The 18,646-nt window shown below is 40.1% G+C and overlaps 1 protein-coding gene across 1 annotated transcript in view; it reads right to left on the bottom strand.

Annotated features, from left to right (window-relative positions):
• Positions 1 to 18,068, bottom strand: part of LOC149448914 (solute carrier family 22 member 4-like) — a 127,017-nt gene extending 108,949 nt beyond the window's left edge. Inside the window, exon 1 of the mRNA XM_089694064.1 lies at positions 17,357 to 18,068. Within this exon, the coding sequence (XP_089550190.1) occupies positions 17,357 to 17,749 (393 nt within the window). The 5' untranslated portion in view covers positions 17,750 to 18,068. The remainder of the gene's footprint in view (positions 1 to 17,356) is intronic.
• Positions 18,069 to 18,646: the final 578 nt, after the last annotated feature.

Genomic DNA, 18,646 nt, shown 5'->3' with positions numbered 1-18,646 from the left:
GGTGATAAGCGAAGCTTTTTTTTACTATCATTCATATGTAAACTTGGAAAATTTGCATTTGCTTGCTTTGTAGCATCACATTAAAATGTTTGTTACATAAACGTAGCTTTAGTGCCTTTATAAAAAGGATAAATCACAGAATAGAATTTTACTTTGGATGCATCATAAGCTACTTTATGGCCTATTGCCACATTGCGCGCTGGCAGCACGTGCATTACTGCAACTGCTAATGATGAAACTAATGCAACTATGATGATGCACATAACACACATTACTCCACTACATTTCCTTTCATTTGTAAATGGCACATCAATGCAATGCAAACACACAGCAATGCACCTCAACCGCACACACTACATTGCACCACGGTGATATAAAAGGTTTTGAATGGGCTGTGTAACGCAACATGTCAACACATGGCAACACATGGCAACACATGCATTTCAGCAATCAACACTGCAGTGTGAATGGGCCATTAGGTCACATTTTGGATTGCATAATGGTAATGGAATTCTGGCTGTGCGTCACCATTCTGAATATGATGAAGTCACATAATTTAACTAATGTCGCAACTAATGTACTCCCCCATTCTGTTTTCCATGGACCAAAATATGGTAAACCTATTTCTGCACTGGCCCAGCCAGTATATGTGGTGACATGCTAGCTTCATCCATCTCAGTTTTGGGGGGTGGGGAGGAATTTGGCCTCCTTACCTTGGTAGTTTGAGGACCTTGCCCTGGCAGATTTTAATTACACTGAATTTGACAGACATGATGACACAACTGATACAGCAAAAATGCAGAAAGCATGGGCTTGTTCACATTTCTGTGGACATCTGTGTTTTTCTGCACTAGAAAAACATTGATCACTGAAAGGGCACACAGAAAACAATTTTTTTCTGTGTGTACTGTTCACACTTAAATGCAATCATCCGGGCAGTTGCCGTGCAAAAATCTGCAACATGTCTGCATTTTTCCATCCCGCTCTGCAGCTCATCTGCAGCTCCTATTCTGTCGGTGTTTCTGTGCACCATAGCTTAGCATTGGTGTATAGAAAATAATTTAATTTACCTTTAAACTGAATCCAGCCATCTGTACCTTCTTAGAAGCAGCAGTTGTTTCCAGTAGCGACCTGTGGTAGTTTATGATAAAATTTATTCTAAATAAACAGGGCGGTGTCAACTCCCTTGAACAAAATATTGCAGTGCCTCCAGCCGTTAAAATACGGCAAATATTTAATAAACCAATAATTTGGACACCTTAATAATTTGATCACCACTTAATAATTTTCCTTGAGTTCTTTTCGCCAATATGATTTTGTTACCATATACACAAAATGTGCCTTTTTGATAAATAAATACATTTTTTTTATGTACAAATATTTATATATATATTACTACAAACACAAAATTAGCACCACCAAAAACACTACAAATCAGTTAGTATGCAGTATATGATCTCAGTACCAATACTCAAACAGTTACATTAATAATTATTCAGATAACCTTGGTACACTCCTAACCACACCATAAAATGTTATAAATCTTAATAAGTTATAAATATAAAAGAAAATTACAGTATTTTGGCACAGTCTCACCACTCCCAGAATTTTGATTTTTGAGGTCTCCCAGTGGGATGCAGTTGGGAAAAGAAAATGTTTCTGGTCAGTCAGGCACCAGAATTTAAATCAGCATCAGTGTCTCTGGCAAAAATCTTTTCCTTCAAAATGACCTTCAAAAACAAAATGGCAGCTGGACGTTCTCAGCAAGATGGCCGCAGGTAGCAGAAAGCAAGTGAGTATAGTGCAGTATATAGTAGTAGTAGAGTAGTTAAGAAATAGTTTCAGAAATAGTAAGAAGTAATTAAGTAATCAAGTACTGATTTTAGAAGTGATTCTCAATTTGAGGTACAGTATGTGGCATTTTTATACCATACAAATCCTTTGTTCCGAAGGACTTCCCAACGGGCTTGTTGATTGGACGGTTAAGAAGTTTGCGTACCTTTAGAAGTTGAACTGGTGATCTTAATGATAACTCACCCTTTGATATAAACAGTATGTCTTTATGGATAAAATATATGGGTCCCATTCAGGTATACATGATTTCCCCCCTAACTCTTGAATAAGGACCATAGAAATATGTGAATATATTTGGTGTCTCATTTTTCTGATATGAGCTTACTTTTTTTTTCATGAAATGGCGGATCTCTGTATAATGATGGCATAATTTGTTCTGGTATTATCTTGTGTGCTTAGTTCCCGTTCATCAGATGATTTATACCATCTCTCTCTCCGTCTTGATATAGACGCATGTATTATTGTAACTTTTATTAGGAGATATGTATTTTACCCAACTCACAAACCATCTTATATTTTATAACTTCATGATTTTTAGTTGAGTGATATGCAGTACCCAACTTTGTTAAATAGATCTTGGTGTGTGGGTATATACCTTTGATAATATTTTAGTTTAGATATATACCAAGCTTTTTTTTTGTAATATATTAACTGGATTAGGTCTTTTCTCATGCTGGTTTTAACCTTCAAGGTGACATGTTCTGTAGAAGACCCCCATCTATTGTTGGGTAATTAGGGTAAACAGACATTTTAAGCCTCCCTGAGAGTTGTTATTTACTGGACTGGATTTTAACCTTTGAGTATTCAATAGCTTATTGTGATAGCTCAGAGGCTTTGTTTGGTGATCACACATCTCCCAAGGTTTTGTGATAGAGTAAGAGGTCCCACCATTGTCATTTTCTTTGAGCATCTGCAAAAACTCAAATAGTGTAGTTTAATCTTATTGTATTTTAAACAGGTCTCTTCCACTCATTGTTTATGGTAGCTTCCTGGAAGGTCACTTGCAGTTGATCAACTATTTAACCCATGACAGTCAGCTTTTAAGATTTTCTTTTGGGTAATATAATTTTTCTTAATAAATAGTCCAAAAATCACTACAGACCATATCTCCACTTCAATAGAGTCAACCAGCACCAACTAGGACTCCATCCTGTGTCCCAATCTTCTTCAAGAGAGTCAACCAGCACAAACTGGGACTAGCTCCAAACACAGGTGCAAATAGGCTTTTTTAGGCAGGCAGGCCTGAAAAAGCAGCTTAATCCACAAGTCTCCTGTGATAGGCCAGAATTCACTTTATTAGTTCAGCAACTTTGAAGTGTTTATTGCTTGATGCCAAGTCTTGCATTGCTTACCGGCTTTGATATAATACACATACTTAACTTATCTGGTAGTCTTTGGCTTAATTTCTGTGCATCGTTATACATATGGAACTTATTAACACTTAAGTTATCAAAGTGTGAGTGGTCCTCCACCTCTAACCAGGTGTGTCAGTAGGGACTGAGTAGTTTTAAGAGTCGTGCCTTAAACAGAGGACCCATCATCACCAGCAGCTCCTTCAGGGCTGAGCGCTACACTTATCCCAGGTTTCAGCTTTAACACTAACAATTTTAAGACAGTTAATTTTCCAAATCTGAGGTCCCCTTTTTAAACTTTGGGAATAAGAACTGTCAATAAAATACACAGAACATAAATGGAGTGTTTTAAGTTGAATTTATTTAGGATAATATATTCCTTGGGCACAATCTAGAAGTAAAACCAATGTTTCATTTATTTCTAAGCATTATTTCTATTTCTTGAAACTTTCTAATGACTGGTTTGATACCCATGGACTGATGCAAAGCCAATGTAATAAATAGTTTTTAAAATGGATAAAAGTCTTCACCCAGTAACTACAGACTTGTATCCTGAAAATTAAGTCTTAAGTAATAACCAGCATGGAATTGGAAACACAAAGATTGTCAATCTACTTTACTGTGATAACGAAGTAAGCAAAAATGTAATAATAAAGGTGACTGAGGAAGTAGTGTATGTGAACTTTGGTAGGGCATTTAACACAGCCACCTAGTGTGTAAATTAAGATCTATAGCTTATACATGCCAGTCTGTAAATTGATAGAGAACCGTTTTAAAGATGAATACTTTAAAATCATAGACACCAAGATTTTCTTCTTTGGTGTACTGTGTACTGTATATAAAATATAAAAAATAATATATTTCATAAATAAATAATTCATAAATAATTTTTTGTAACTTAAAGTACCATTTCTGTGTTTGTAGTTGGCACAAAGCTTCCAAGATATTTCTAAATTGAAAGCTTACCGGAATGTTGTGGCTAACTAGGATAACTACACTGAAAATTAAAGTAGAAGTCCAGTCAAAAACTATCTATACTGAAACCTGCTCTCATGCCTGTTGTAAGCCCTATTCTAACTACCCTGTGAAGGAAAGATGTGTATACTGACCTATTCCCTGGGTGCTCCAGTCTGGTCACATGATCAGCTCCCAGCGCCTGCTTCAAGAGAGAGGGTGGACAGCTGACAAGGAATGCCCCATAGTAAGCTTATAGGTGACGTCATTGCACATGCTCTGCAGCTGTTGCTGGTGATCTCTCCTCTTCACTGAAGCCGGCCACAGGAGAGATTACGTGACTGGATGGGAGTCCCCAGGGAATAGGTAAGTATAAGCATCTTTCTACTACACCTGACCATGCTATCACATAGGGAGCATTTTAGCCCCCTTAAGATAGCAATAAAGTTGAAAAAAAATTAAAAAGTTTAAAAAAGAATGATATTGCATAAATAAAAACAATTACAAAAATATTTTAAAGCATCCCCCATCAGCCCCGTACACACCCCATAAAATAAGTACAGTGAAAGACGAGCACGAATACGGAAACATCAATCGTGCACCACGCATGTGAGGTATTGTCGTGAACAATGGAGTGAGAGCAATAATTCTAGGGCCACAGTTAGCTATAAACTGGTGACCTATAAAGGCTTTTAAAGTGTCATCTATGGAGAATTTTGGGTACCATCGTTTTTGCAATTCCAGGGTGTGTGCAAATTTAAGACATGTTTGGGTATCTATTTACTTGATGCAACCCCATGTTTTATAGTTTGCCAAAAAATTGGCATATTATTTTGTTTGTGTGTACTAACACTAAGTTTTTGGTAATTTTTCCTGAAAGTACCATAAATATATATAAATAACTGCAAATACAATGCAACATAAAAAAATATCAACTACCACTATTTTATTCTACAGGTTCCCTGGAGAATAAATCTGGATTTTACCATGTGTGCAAAAAATGAAAGAATTATACTTGTAGGCAAGGTGTAAAGCCAAAACCTTTTGATTAGAGTAGGCAGAGTAGGAAAGAGTTAGAACCCCTGTAGGCTTTTTATTGCTATCTGTTTTTCCACTGGGTAAATCTACCCCCCACCCCCCGTTAAAAAGTAAAAGGCAGAAGATAGAACATACAAAAATTTACAGGGATAGGAAATTTACAGTCATTACCTCAACAAGAAGTGAAGTAAATCTTTCAACTGAAACACCTGTTCAGTTGACAGCTGCATAAGATGTAAATTGAGCTCGCGTTGTAGATATTTCTTATAATTTCCTGTTGCATCCTTGGCGAAGTAAGTAAAAGGAAATTGCCCCAAATGGACACAGATTTTAACAAAAACTGACAAAACTTGTAACCCTTTCTAATTGTATCCAAAATGAAAAAAAAATGTTTTGCCTTGGCAATGCATACACTTTTTTCCTTTCACTTCCATTGCCGTTTTTGCACACATACTAAAATACACATTTTTAACAAGAAAATGCACTGAAAAACCCAAAACATTATAAGGGGAAATCAATCAAGCTATAATGATACATTCAGTAGTTTCCTTAAAGTGGAACTAAACCCATCATTTAATGGTTTCCTAAATCGGTTACTTTCAACAGATACTTTTGCTTGTGCTCTAAACTGATCTGTCAAGCCATTAAATAGCCAGTGTTGTAACTGATGACATGTTTAGCACCAAGGCAAAAAGATCAAACAGAGGGTAGGATGTCAGCTTCCTTGGCTGTAAAGAACAGGAAGGTTTAGTTCTACTATAAGAACTACTTGTGCCTAATTCAGGCATTTGTACCAGTGTCGGTAACGTAACAAATTCAGGTAGTTCTAACTACCCCCACTTTAACCTTTTGCTGTCCTCCCACAGTACACATACTGAGGGTTGGCAGCACGGCCAGGCTAGGCAACGTACCTGTATGTCACCCCCTACTGACTCGTGCTGTGACTGGATACAGCACGACTTTGTCAGCAGGTTTCGACCAATGATTTTTTCTGGAATCTGCTGATGGGCTGTGTCCAATCACAGTACAGAATTCTGTGTTTACGAACACACAGAAATCTGTGTAAACAGAAGAGCAGTCTGGCTGTTTCTTCTACTGAAAAGCAGGGAGAAAAAAACAACCAGATCTGTAAGTAAAAGCAGCACATATTACACTTGTTAGGCACGCAGGTAACCCTTTGATTTCCCTAGATGTTATTCCCTTCCCTGCCAGTGTCATTAGTACAGGGTACAGTATTATATATGATCATTGTATTAGTGTCACTAGCGATGTCAGTTAGTGTCCCTCCCAGCCAGTGTCTGTTAGCGCCAGATTGTCCTCCATACTATCACAGTCCCCCTATAAGTCGCTGATCACTGCCATTACCAGTATAGCATCTACAGCTGCATATTTTCCAGTATATATCCCACAGTTTGTAGACCCTATTGCTTTCACTCAAAGCAATTAACATACACTTTTTGGGATTATATATATTTTTTTTTACCAAAGACATGTAGCAGAATACATTTATGAAGAAATTTGATTTTATTAGATATGTTTTATAACATAAAGTAGGAAATATCTTTTTGTTCCTAAATTTTCAGTCTTTTTGTGTTTATATAATAAAAAAAAAAACAGTGGTGATAAAATACCACCAAAAGAAACTTCTATTTGTGTGAAAAAACAATATACATTTCATTTAGGTACAGTGTTGCTTGACAGAGCAATTACCAGTTATATGCCCTGGTCATGAAGGGGGTAAAACCTTTTGGAGGTTGAGCGGTTAAAACCCTGTCTCTGTTGCAGCAACAGACTCTTAAAGAATTACCATCAGTTTGCTGACTAGGAAACTGGTAGTAATTAGGACCAGCTCAGAGCTGTTGTACAGAGATACACCAGTACTCAGAGTAGGGCATGTCTGTGTTGGAAAGTTGTCAATATTGTATGACAGCTTCCTGTACAGGGCTTTATCTCCGCTTCATTTAGCAGTTCGTCTGGAAAATTCCCCAGCCAAAGGCTACATGTAAACAAAGGGCTGGGGATACAGGTGATGTCACTACTCAAATATGGCAATACCTATATTTGGGAAATGAATTGTCATTGGGTGGTTGGTGCCTGATGGGGAACTGAGAGACTAGTTCCCCATCAGGTCCACTTCACTTTTGCTTGACAGCATACAGCAGTGGGCAGATCTGAAAGCCACTATTGAACTGAATAGTGACTGTGGATCTGCTCACTTCAGTATCTCAGTTCCCCATCAGGCTTTGCTCACCCCTAATACAAACCTTCTCAACCAGTATGGACACTCTGACCTCAGTGTGGACAATGTATATGTGCTCATGAACAGCAGAGGTTCCTGCACTGAGATCACCCACTGCATGCTCCCAGCACAATGATTGAGTTTTCAAAGATGATCAGATACAGGTACATGAATATATGAATAGGAGTACTTATTCACGTACTTGTATCTGATCATGTGGGTGGCAAGGTTAATGAAAGAGAGCATGTGCATTTATTCTTTTTTTTATTTGGAGCCTGCAAAGCATGGCTTATGGGGCTAAAGGAATAGTCACCACACTTTTTCTCCATTGAGATTTATGGGTCCCTCTGCCGCAGTGGTTGATGGGACTGGTGGTCTTTCCATTCACAGATACCAGTGAAAGAATCTGAGAATGGATGATCTGGCTGTGTGGATGAAGCTGTGCAAAACAGAGATAAATTCAGATTAGAAAAGGGCACTCCAGGCAGAAGAACCCCGCAATTTTGGTAAGTGCAGGAGGGGGGCTGAGGAATGTGGCTGTTTTATGTTACGCATTAAATAAGGGTGTAATGTAAAACATCTTTAGAAAGATGAACTATTCTTTTAAACATTCTGACACTTTTTGCCCAGTCCCACAATTTTTATCCATTCAAAAAAATCTGTGGAAAAGCTATTTCTGATTTCTGTTCCTAGACCCAATCCCTTTATGACACCATCAGTACAATACATTAATCAAAAGGTGTGGTTTTGACTGTACAGGGGATGGGTTCCAAAGAGTGCAGCAGTCCTGATCTATAGTGTACTGCTGGAGAAGAAAAGATTGGAATTGCATTGGTGTGCTATTAAAGTACAAAAAACACCTACAGATAAATTCACCTTTTGTAAATTGTTACACTCATACATATTCAGGATGTAACATGTTACTGCTTCACTGCTTTAGCAGCCCCTGCACCCCCCCCCCCATCCTGTTGTGATGGCAGGCGTGGGGAGAGGATCAGAATTAAAAAAAAAAAATAAAGTAAACGTTAAAAAGAGTCCTGTAAATGAACTATAGTTACAGACAGCTTTTTGCGGCTGATGGCTTGCAGTTCTTAATAAACTACCAGGGCACTGTTGATCACTCTAGGTAGTTCATTGCTACTTACATACAAGGTACGAGCAGACAGATTACACTAACAGTCTGCAGGAGCCTGACATTGCACCCACAATCTGCTGATCACGGGTGCAATGCTTTACAGGCTCCTAGTAAAAAAATAGTACTTGCAAAAATGTTTTACCTGCCTACTGGATACTTTCACCCCCTTTCTGCCCAGGCTAATTTTCAGCTTTCAGTGCTAACGCACTTTGAATGACTATTGCACGTCATGCAACACTGTACCCAAATAAATGTTTATCACGGTTTGGAAACACATACAGGTTTCTTTTGGTAGTATTTAATCACCGCTGGGTTTTTTTATTCTTTGCTAAATAAACGAAAAAAGACCAATGTTAGAAATTTTTCTTAGTTTCTGTTATAAAATTTTGTAAATAAGTAATTTTTCTCCTTCACTGATGTGCGCTGATGAGGCTGCATTGATAGATGGCACTGATGAGGAGGCTCTGATGGGCACTGAAAGGCATCACTGATGGGCACTGATATGTGGCACCGATGGGCACTAACAGGCAGCACTGATGGGCACTGATAGGCAACATTGAGGGTGGCACTGATGGGTACTAATAGACTGCACTGATGAGAAGGCACTGATAGGCGGTACTGATGGGCATTGACAGGCAACACTGATGAGCATTGACAGGCAGCACTGATGGGCACTGACAGGCAGCATTGATTCACACTGAGAGGCATCATTGATGGGCACTGAAAGGCGGCACTGATGGGGCTGCACTGGTAATCACAGCACTGATGATCAGTGCCCTGATTATCAGTGTAGATGTCCCCTCTAAGGATTGCTTTTTATTGGCTCTCCTCTCCTCACACGCTGTCAGCATAAGGAGAGGACTGCTGATAACCAGAATTTCCTGTTTACATGTGATCAGCTGTGATTCGACACAGCTGATCACATGGTAAACAGCCTACGTCATAGGCTGTTTACCGTGATTGGTGATCCACTGTATCCGAGGGACACAGCGCACCACCGATCGCTGTGCCGTGTGCCCCAGGGGAGCACATGCACGGCTAGAGTGGGAGGACATCATATGGCATCCACCATAGAACAAGAGAGCTCCCGCCCGTCCATCATCTTCTAAAACGACGGGCGGGAGGCGGTTAACTAGCACCTTTTTTTTAGGCACTCAGACCTTATCTAATTTAAAAATCTTTAGGAAATATTCAGCTTTTCATAAAATAATACCTGGTGATCCTTCCAAGAAGGTCCTTCAATACTTCCTGTTAAAGGGTGACCTGTCCCTTTTCTCCCAACTTTTTTTCCCACTCTGTCACTCCCCTGAAGGAAAGTACAAGAAGCAATGCCAGCATACATTGCACTGGGCATAGTCCAATGTTGTCACCATCAGGAAACCCGTTCTGAGAAATGATATATAGCAATTGCTGGAGTGGCAGCAAAGTGACTGCAGATCTACATTGCCAATATTAAAGAGAACAGCATTTTCTGTGAAAAAATGGCAATTATTTTTTGAACATGTTTGGTTTATCAAAATGCTATTCTATTAAATGTTATACTTTAAAGCCAAACTCCAGGAAAGAGGTAAAATTGAACTGCAGCTTTACTATTAGACTTGCATGGTTGTGCAGACTCCTCTCATGTACTGAAATTGCTAACCCTAATTTCACTGCATACGGTGAGCTTCTCACAGTATGCATTGGCTGCACCAAGTCAGATACGGTCCACATCATTTCCTGGCTGGAGGACATCCAGCATCATTTAGCTCTTTCCTAACAAGCCTGACTGTCCCTGGCCCACCCCTTTAATTAATTGGAATTAATTTATTTCAATCATGGAGGCTCAGCATTACTTGTAGATATTACCACTGCTTCCCGTTTTCAGAAAGGTATGTAAAGCACCTTGTCAGCCCTCCCACCAGCTCTCCCTGCATTGCAAACAAAACCACAGAGACCCAGTGATAACTTACTGGGCGTAAAATTCAGTATGAACTAAAAAAAATGTTGTGTTTAATAATTGTATTAGTATAGCACTATCTCCTTAGGAGTCGCTGAGTTTTGGGTCCCCCTAAAACTCTGCACAGCCAGGCAACACGCATTTTCTTCCACACTTTGTACACTGGAGGCAGTAAAAAGTCCTTAAACTTGGTTTTGTTGTTTTATTAAAGGGTTAACAACTTGGATGGGGTCTAGGGCTATACAGGATGCCCAAGGAAACTGTAACCTTGAGGACAATTTAGAGCAATTATGTACAAAAATGTGGACAAAAATAGTCTTTCCTCTAAGAGCATCCAAAGCTCTTTGGTGCACCTCCTCAGACCCCAAATTAATCCTCCTCATTACTCAGCTGTACTGATGGTATCTCTGGGCAAGGGAGCCCATAAACTGCCTAGAGAGAACAGTCCCAGATGAGAAGCTAGTTGGGCTTTCCACTTGACAGCCCTCTCCCTTATGCTGCTCAGGGGATGTAAGGTTACTCACATCGTCCATCCTGATAGCTTAATGGGTTGGTGGCTGCCTTCAGGCCTATCGTTGGGCAGGCTCCTTCCCTGCTGTTCAGGATGATCCAGCACCTGCCTCTAGGTAGGCCCTTTCCCTGGGCCCCCTCCCAGGCTCCACATTCCAGCCTCTCACTCCATCTTACACCCAACACTGACTCTGCTGCACAGCTTCTGCCACTTTTGAGGCTTGCCCTGGACACCATGCCCAGCCTCCTACCAAGGGTTTGGATAAGGTCCCTCAAACATGCATATCTGGGCCTCCTTCCCTCCACTGCCCCTCTTCCAGAACGTTCTCTAAGTTTCTGGAAGGGTGGAAGGGCTCCAGAAGCCCTGACCAGTTACAGCCTCCCAGCCTGTCCTGAGGTGAACTCACAGGGTGCTACTCTGCCTCTGCCTAAAAAGAAAACAACAAACAGCTATCTGGCTAACCTGGAGGACATTACATTAGCATGTGATTAAACTTCAGCTTCAAAAAAGTTTCCCCTGGCTAAAAAGCATCTATTACCTTTTCTGCACTTTATTGCTACCCTCTATGTCTTCCTCCATTGCTGGTCACCAGTCCTCTTCCAGGCTGAATTTATAAAAGCAGGTACAGACAGTGACTGCAATAGGGCTTTAAGTTAACTAACCACTTCCCGTCCACCCTATAGCAGAAAGGGTGGCATGAATGCGCAAAATCATGTGTATATATTCAATTTTGCAGTTCTGGGTAGGGGGCACGGGCGGGCCAAGTGCGCCCCGCCATTCATGGCCTTGGCTGTCTATCACCAGGTCCTGGCTGGTGATTACTCGCCGACACCTGATGATCACCAAGTATTACCGATGGGGGGAGAGAACTGTATGTAAACAATACAGTTCTCGCCCCTGTCAGCCCTGCACACTGCTTTGTATGGCTCTGCATAGCAGAGCCATACAAAGCAGTGTGCTTACAGGGAAACACGCACACAGCACATAATGTGAAACAGCACACAGTTAACCCTTTGATTGCCCCAGATGTTAACTCCTTCCTGCCCAGTGTCATTAGTACAGTGTCAGTGCTTTTTATTAGCACTAATCACTTTATTGGTGTCACTGGGGATGTCAGTGACACCAAGTCAGTTCCCCCCAGTGCCAGAATGCCCACCGCAGTCCCGGAGTCCCGATATAAGTCGCTGATCGCCTCCATTACTAGTAAAAAAATTTTCCAGTATATATCTATATATATATATATATAAAACTGTCATGTAAACCAATTAATTTACATGTGCTGGGATTTATTTTAGCAAAGACATGTCGCAGAACACATTTTGGCCTAAATTTATGAAGAAATTTGATTTTTTTTATTTTTTTTTTCCTGGACATGTTTAACCGTTTCAATACCGTGCAATTTTACACCTTCCTGCCCAGGCCAGTTTTCAGGTTTCAGCGCTCTCACACTTTGAATGACAATTGCGCGGTCATACAACATTGTACCCAAACTAAAATTTGATCATTTTCTTCACACAACTAGAGCTTTCTTTTGGTGGTATTTAATCACCACTGGGGTTTTTATTTTTTGCTAAATTAACAAAAAAAGACCAAAAATTTGGAAAAAAAAACACATTTTTCTTTGTTTCTGTTATAAAAGTTTACAAATAAATAATTGTTCTTCATAAATTTAGGCCGAGATGTATTCTGCTACATGTCTTTGGTGAAAATAACCCAAATTAGGATGTATTTTTTAGTTTGTAGGAAAGTTATAGAGTTCACAAACTATGGTATAGATCTGAATATTGATCAATCCTGAAGTACTGACAGCCAATCTAATATCTTGAGGTCCAAGAATGTCAGAACAGTACAGATATCACCCAAATGACCCCTTTTTGCAGAGTAGACAGTCCGACGTACTTCATAAGAGGCATGGCGAGTTTTTTGAAGTTGTATTTTTTTGTCATAATTTTTCGGAAAATGAAAAAATTAAAAAAAATATTTTCACTATTTTTTTTTTTACATACTGTCACCAGTGCAGTACAGCGTCATCATATAACTGGCATGGCGGTGAACAGCGACACTGACAGGTGACAGTATGAAAAAAAAAAAATATATATATATATATATTTTTTTTTTTTTATTATATTTAATTTTTTATTACATTTTTTTTTATTTTTTTTAAGATTTTTTTTCATATTTTACTATGACCAAAATAGTACAATGTTACCATAGTAACACTGTACTACTTTGGGGAAGTGACCAGTATTTTTTTTTTTTTTTGTTACACAATTTGCTTATAGCAAAGAATTACTTTGCTATAAGCAAGCATTTACCTGAATGAAATCGATTCATTCAGCTTTTTTTTTTTTTTGTGCTTAGCTGTGATTTGGTCACAGCTAATCACATGACATGTGCATGTGATTAGCTGTGACCATTCACAGCTAGGCACTAGTATACAATGGATGGCATCATGAATGAAGCCATCCATTGTATACAACTGTCATGTGACCTGCTGTGATTGGTCACAGCAGGTCACATGGTACCGGCAACGGGAGCCGGTACTCGGATCTGTCATCGGCCGTGTCCGAGGTGCACGGGCGGTGACAGATCGCACTGCTGCGTCGCTCTGCAACTGCGCAAACCGCGCATGTGCGGGAGCACACCAAATGGCGTGCACCCGGAAAGCTGCAGCGCTTTTCAAGCCGCCAAACGGCCATTGGCCGGGCGGCTAATGGTTAAAAGCAAAACAGTCAAAAATATATTTTTTTTCTCAAAATTGGCAGTCTCTTTTTGTTTTTATAGTGCAAACAATAAAAAACACACAGGCAATCAAATACCATCAATAGAAAGCTCTATGCTTGGGAAAAAAAAAGGGCATACATTTAATTTGGGTGCAGCGTTGTATGACCGCGCAATTGTCAGTTAAAGTAACGCAGCGACGTATTGCAAAAAATGGCCTGGTCAGGAAGGGGGGTATATACTCTGGGGGGCAAGTGGTTAAAATGTATTTTTCTTTTGCTTTGATTTTCACAAGCACTAAAGCTGAAACACCTGTTACAGTTGTATGTGCTGACAAAGTTGGTAACAGCAGCTCTGGTGCACAAATCAGAATAAATCAAACTTACAGCAGGTTCAACAGCTACAACCCAGGGGAAGGACTCTAGGATGTATAGGGTACCCAAGTCATTCATGGGTTAATATTCTCTCATGTTGTGACAGTCAAAGACTGGCAGTTTCAAGATCAGGAACAGAAATTTCCAAATATCTACTCTAGCTATTACTAGCTTTATTGGGTTCCACCCAAAATTGGGCCTAATGGGACCTGAACCACACAACTATAAAGGGCCATTGCAGCAACAACAGGAAGTAGGAACTTCCTATTCAGTGTTTTCTGCAAAGCCCCATGTAACATCTTTTTTACATGGGGCTTTGCAGAAAAATCTCGGCATTATAGCTATAACTATGTAAGTGCAACTATGGCCAAAATAAAAATAACATACAGTATATGATACATTCTGTCAATAGCATTAACACAGCAGTCTTTATTTTTGTGCATCCCCCTTGTAACACAATTTATTACCTGGTGATCTGGACAGCAAATCTGTTCTTTTTCAACTTCCTTTAACATATCAAGCTGTCCAGCAGAGGTGGCAGTTAGAGGGTTGAGGGAAACAAGCCGATTCCATGTTTTACTGAAGCTAAAATTCCCATCCCCCTGCCAGAACACAGTGCTGTATACTGTATGTAGATGAGGTTACATGCAGCTTATACTGGACCACACACACAGTCGCTGCATGTGGTAATAGTAATAGTTTGCTAGGACCAGCTTAGTCTAAACAAACTATTTAAGAGCTTTCCCGCCGCCCTATAGCAGAACTACTGCTACAGAGCAGCAGGGCTGCGCAAAATCACGTGTATATATACACATCATTTTGCATTTCTGGGTAGGGGACGCCCTACCTGCGCGACCATTGGCGGCCTCAGCTGTTGATCACCGGGTTCCGGCTGGTGATTCCCCGCCAACACCCGGCGATCACCGAGTATCACTGACAGGGGAGAGACCTGTATGTAAACAATACAGATCTCTCCCCTCTCTGCTCCTGCATACTGCTGTGTATTGTTCTGCATAGCAGAGCAATACAAAGCAATGTGCTGACACAGTGAAAGACACACACAGCACACAGTTAAGCCTTTGATTGCCCCAGACATTAACCCCTTTCTGCCCAGTGCCATTAGTACAGTGTCAGTGCCTTTTATTATAACTGATCACTGTATTAGTGTCACTGGGGATGTCAGTGACAGTTAGTCAGTTCCCCCCCAGTGTCAGAATGCCCGCTGCAGTCCCGCAGTCCCGCCATAAGTCACTGATCGCCGCCATTACTAGTGTATGTATATATATATATATATATATATATATATATATATATATATATAAAATATTCCAGTATATATACTGCCATTTGTAGACACTATAATATTCATGTAAACCAATTAATTTACACGTATTGGGATTTTTTTTAGCAAAGATTTGTAGCAGAATACATTTTGGCCTAAATTTAAGACGAAATGGGATTTTTTAAATTTTTTTACTGGATGTTTTATAGCAAAAAGAAAAAAATATTGTTTTTTCCTCAAAATTGTCGGTCTTTTTTTGTTTATAGCACAAAAAAAAAACCCAAAACACACAGGTGATCAAATTCCACGGAAAAAAGCTCCATTTGTGGGGAAAAAAAGGACATAAATTTCATTTGGGTGCAATGTTGCATGACCGCTCAATTGTCAGTTAAAGTTACACAGCGCTGTATCGCAAAAAATGGTATGGTCAGGAAGGAGGGTAAATCCTCTGGAGGGCAAGTGGTTAAACGTCACTAAAACATGGAAATCAGCTTTAACACTGTCAGCAACGCTTACTATGGTCAGGCATTATTTATTTAAAGAAAATCTCCCATCCCAAAACGAAAAATAAACTATTGCTGTAACTGCATAAAATGTGCTAGCAGGAGTTGTGCTTTACATTGTTAGTTACTAATATAAAGACCATCTAAATCAACTAGTCCATCTAACAGCACTCCCTCCACTGATTGACAATTCTGCTGACCAAGGGTCGCTATGTTGCTCATCCTTAGATGCAGTCAATGTAGCCACCCTAAGATAAGAGTTGTGTTACTGGCCGATCACAGGAGAAAATAAAGGAAGAAAAAAACTGATAAAAAGAAAAATAATGCAGCCACTGCATCTAATAATTGGTAAGCTGCTATATGCTACATTTTTGTTTTGGGGTTTAATTATGTTTTAATTTTATGTTACAGAAAAGCCACCACAATTAGGTTGCATGAAAACTAGGTTTTTGCAGCACAATACTTGCAATGTTTGAATAGTATTGTACTTGCATAACGTATTATTTAATAAACATGCTTCTTCCTGAACTGTCTACCGTTCAGCAATATGTCATGTAGGATTACAACATGTGTCTATAAAAACCATACATGCTTCTGTTAATGATTAAAGTATATCAAAATCCTATCAGTTTGCTAAAGAACGTTGTACTATGCATACCTGCCATGTTTATTTATTTTTCATATAAAATGTTTTCCACTTTTGTATCCTTTTTTGTATCTCAGTGCTGCTGATCTCCTCTAGCTCCTTTCAGCCACTTCCTGTCTACAAGCATGGATTATACATCATTGTTCAAGGTGGGCATCCTCGACAGAGACAATGGGGGATCACGTATGTACGTAGCACTGCAGCTTTGTTTCTCTCAACCGGGGACCATGTAAAGTTACAATGCAGGAGCCAAACTTGTCACCCCATAACAAGAAGTGCCTGAACAAGAACCTTCATGACAGAACCATCAGGTATCATGTTATGAAGAGCTGATTATATTTTAAAAGACTGAAAACAAAGTTTTAAATGACAATACCACCTTGCTTACACTGTTTAATTGAGGAGCTAATGAACTTTCTCCTTTACACAACTAGTAACATGGACAGCACAATGGCTAAGTGGTTAGCACTTCCGCCTGGCAGTACTAGTGTCATTGGTCCGAATCCCAACCACAGTGCCACCTGACTGGAGTTTGCATGTTCACCCTGTGCCTGCATGGGTTTCCTCTGGGTACTCCAGTTTCTTCCCACACTCCAAAGACATGCTGGTAGGTTAATTGGATCCTGTCCAAATTGGCCCTAGTATATGAATTTAAGTTGGGGACCTTAGATTGTACACCCCTTGAGGGTTAGGGACTGATGTGAATGTACAATATATGTATGTAAAGTGCTGCGTAAATTGACGGTGTTATATAAGTACCTGAAATAAATAAAAAAATAAATAGTATTGAGTAGATGGACACACTCACCTCGGTGATAACAGTGGAGTGATAGATGTCCTTGTCATACTCCCATCCATCCAGACACTTCTCCTTCTCTATGTCACTGACGTTGACATGTAGCCCAGGAAGGAGCTTCAGATCAGAGTAGTTCCTCAAGGTGTCCAGCTTGTACCTCCAGCACCTGCTCTGTATCAGCGCCCCATCCTTCTCCTCCCAGGGGATGCTGACATTCCTCCAAGCCAGGCTCAGGTTGGCGTGGTCCGGTATACGACATCGGTGCTCGGGGGTGGCTGCCAGGAACATCACAGACATGCCATTGAAGCCATTGGGAATAGTGCTGGCACTAAGCAGGAAGAAGATGATAAGCTGGTAGGGACCCCATTCACCCAGGAAAGAGATTGCCTGGTCATAATCAAGCATGGCTGGATTGGTGTTGGAGGGGTAGTTACAGGAGACCTTCTCTTGGACCAGGTGTAAAAGATCTGATCACCAGGACTGCTTTATGTTATTAGTAAAGTCATTTATTGTACTAAAAATGTGAAGGAGTTACTAGAAGGGGAAGAACGCAGCCTCCCATTCAGTTACACGACACAAAGCATTATTTCCACAATTGTAGAGGTGGCTCGGGCAATCTAGGCATCACATCTTCCCACAGCTTCAATCTTACTTCCAGGCAATGAGGAAAGTGTCAGTTCTCTCTGATCTCTCAGCCATAGTCATGATGTCTCTGGTCTGAATGGTCCCCTCCCCGGGGTGGATACCATGCATGTCTCTCCTCCCAACTGTCAAATGACACAGCACATTCACTCCTCTTACAAAACACAGTCCTTAACTCCTTAGTCACCACTTCACGCCTCAATGTTTTTTGATTGCCATGCCACCTAGATATAAAATGTTAACCCCTTCCCTGTCTTTCTGCTTGCTTACATGTGTCCTGCTGCTTGTGTTCATGTTATGGTAGCTCACTCCCATCAGGATTGCCACTATTCTGTCCAGAGCTGAAGCCCCTTGCTATGTACAGTGGATTGCACTATGGGCCCTGGGCTGCTTTCTATTTCTGTGCCCTTCTGCCAGATTAATTGAGTTATGCATGATGCATATTTATGCGTTCACTGAACACAGACATTTGGGTTCAGCTTCTGTTATGGGTATGTGAGACACTGCTGCAGGATTTGAAAAGCAGTGCTTGAATGTTGAATTGGATATTTTGTAGCAGTATACTCCATTTACTTATGATGCATTCAGAGAGCATGCATACCTATTGTGTATGGTTGGTTGATCATCTTTAAAGAAAGCTTTAGGTTCACATTGATGCAA

Source organism: Staurois parvus, unplaced genomic scaffold (assembly GCF_062004578.1).
Source record: "Staurois parvus isolate SC_StPar_1 unplaced genomic scaffold, SC_StPar_1.0 ptg000648l, whole genome shotgun sequence".
Classification (NCBI taxonomy): domain Eukaryota; kingdom Metazoa; phylum Chordata; class Amphibia; order Anura; family Ranidae; genus Staurois; species Staurois parvus.
This window is presented reverse-complemented; position numbering and strand designations above follow the sequence as displayed.